We start from the raw sequence: 2563 nt of genomic DNA, 5'->3' as shown, positions 1-2563 counted from the left end.
TTTGTACTCCAAGAGATGTAACGGGAATGCTGCCTGTGTTAAACTGTAGACCAGAATGTAGTACACATACAGGCTTTAGCCAGGAAGGTTCTTGGTCTATAAGGCTTTAATAAAGAGAAGTTAGTCACAGTTACATCTCAATGTTTTCATGCCAGAATAATAATCCAAAGGAATCATGTTAACCTGTCGTTCCAATGTCTACCAATGCTTAACGTGTGACCTTTTGGAAAACTGGACATTTCAGGATGTAAGAATCTTGACCTCAGCAATGAATGAATACATGAAACGCACCCTCGCTGACCTGTCATAGAAGTCCTCTTTCAAAACGGAGTTAATCTAAAACCAACCTATTTTGATACATCCTGTATCTGCAATTATTACTGTCATGACCTGACCCTTTAGTCTCCCGGAGAGCAGTCTAGTCAATGATAGTGGTGTGTGGTATACCGGATGATTCCGCACTGGCCTCCACCTCCACACCCGCTTCTCTAAATGGCTGAGGTTGAGATATAAAAGACTGTTGTGGAGTAAAGACGATGGCATACAGTCTTGTGGTTCCACCTGCATCACATTTTCACACTTCCACAGTGAGTGTTTCCTATACATTTTAAACTACTGAGCAGTCAACCAGCATAATTTGATATTTTTAAGAGTATACTGTATGTGTGATAACCTATTTTTTATTGGTATTTATGTGCAGTGTCAAGAAAATATGAAAATCAACCTTTTTTTGCATTCTTCTTGTGGTAGCTGAGGAGCATGGCCTCCAGTATTCTAAGCCGCCATCTTGCTTCCTCTCTGAGACCCAGCCGTGGGTTGTCTGCTTCAGGTAAGAGGAGAGAAACTTCTATATGGCTTACCATAGTAGATCTATCAAAATGGATGAATGCTATAACCATGTCTCTGTCACTAACAAATACAGTCGTGGGTGGTAAAGTCTACAATTTACTCGAAAGGCAAGGCACTCTGGGAAATATTTCAATAAGGCTTTACACGAAGCAGTGTGTTCATTTAACACTGTTCCTGTGTGTATATGGGTCCACAGACTCCACAGTGCTGATTTAACACTGTTCCTGTGTGTATATGGGTCCACAGACTCCACACTTTCAGTGTTAATTTAACACTGTTCCTGTGTGTATATGGGTCCACAGACTCCACACTTTCAGTGTTAATTTAACACTGTTCCTGTGTGTATATGGGTCCACAGACTCCACACTTTCAGTGTTAATTTAACACTGTTCCTGTGTGTATATGGGTCCACAGACTCCACACTTTCAGTGTTAATTTAACACTGTTCCTGTGTGTATATGGGTCCACAGACTCCACACTTTCAGTGTTAATTTAACACTGTTCCTGTGTGTATATGGGTCCACAGACTCCACACTTACAGTGTTCATTTAACACTGTTCCTGTGTGTATATGGGTCCACAGACTCCACACTTTCAGTGCTGATTTAACAATATATATATATATTTTTTTACACTGGAGAATTTGCTGTTTAGTGATAGGTAATGCTGGCTTCTCACATGCTATTTATAGAAAGATAGTACATATTCAACATTATGGTAATAACTAATAGGTTGAACACAATGATAATTGGAAGAAAGGAGATTGTGGAATGTCTTGTGAGTTTCTGAATGCATCGCTACATTATGTTATTATCACTACATTATGTTATTATCGCTACATTATGTTATTATCGCTACATTATGTTATTATCGCTACATTATGTTATTATCGCTACATTATGTTATTATCACTACATTATGTTATTATCGCTACATTATGTTATTATCGCTACATTATGTTATTATCGCTACATTATGTTATTATCGCTACATTATGTTATTATCGCTACATTATGTTATTATCGCTACATTATGTTATTATCGCTACATTATGTTATTATCACTACATTATGTTATTATCGCTACATTTGATCACCCGGTGGCAGGAGAACTTTTCTGCAACGCAGGACATTTTAAACTTGTGTATTTGAGGTTTTAAAAAGGCTTCTGAAGTTTGTCATTTCCACACATCAAACCCTACAAAAATGTCCATGAATTATCCTGTTACTGCAGGATTCATTTCCTGCAGTGGCATACTGGCTCAAATGAAGATCCTACACGTGTACTTTCTGTCAGTCAAACAAGCATCATGTCTTTGAGCCATTCAACTTCCCAGAACAAGACACAACTGGAAAACACAGTTGATCATTAATTCCCACCTCTGCGCACTCCTCTTGATCCAACTCATTACAGATTAATATCTAGCTTCCTCGTGAGGTATTTGTGATTTGCCGTACTGTCTTGTGACTTCCCACTGATTGGATGTGTTTTTGGCGTTGGCACAAAACTTCATAACTCAAATAACCCATAGAATCTCGTTCCCATTTTCCATAGGACACCGCCATCAACAAACAACCGCTAAAAGAGTTGAGGAAGTTGAGTTTGATGGTCCTTGTATGAAGACGGAGGTTCCAGGTCCCAGATCTAAGGTAACTCAATAGATCAACGCTCGACCATATCACACTTAGGACCAGACCTACTAAGTTTATCACACA

General features: G+C 38.7%; 1 protein-coding gene across 1 annotated transcript in view; it reads left to right on the top strand.

Annotated features, from left to right (window-relative positions):
• The first annotated feature begins 460 nt into the window (after positions 1–460).
• Positions 461–2563, top strand: part of LOC109876510 (4-aminobutyrate aminotransferase, mitochondrial) — an 8517-nt gene continuing 6414 nt past the window's right edge. The window contains exons 1-3 of the mRNA XM_031799740.1: positions 461–587; positions 751–829; positions 2403–2497. Of these exons, the coding sequence (XP_031655600.1) occupies positions 537–587; positions 751–829; positions 2403–2497 (225 nt within the window). The 5' untranslated portion in view covers positions 461–536. The remainder of the gene's footprint in view (positions 588–750; positions 830–2402; positions 2498–2563) is intronic.

This window comes from Oncorhynchus kisutch, linkage group LG20 (assembly GCF_002021735.2).
Source record: "Oncorhynchus kisutch isolate 150728-3 linkage group LG20, Okis_V2, whole genome shotgun sequence".
Classification (NCBI taxonomy): Eukaryota; Metazoa; Chordata; class Actinopteri; order Salmoniformes; family Salmonidae; genus Oncorhynchus; species Oncorhynchus kisutch.
Note: the sequence above shows the minus strand (reverse complement) of the source record. Positions and strands in the feature narration are given on the sequence as shown.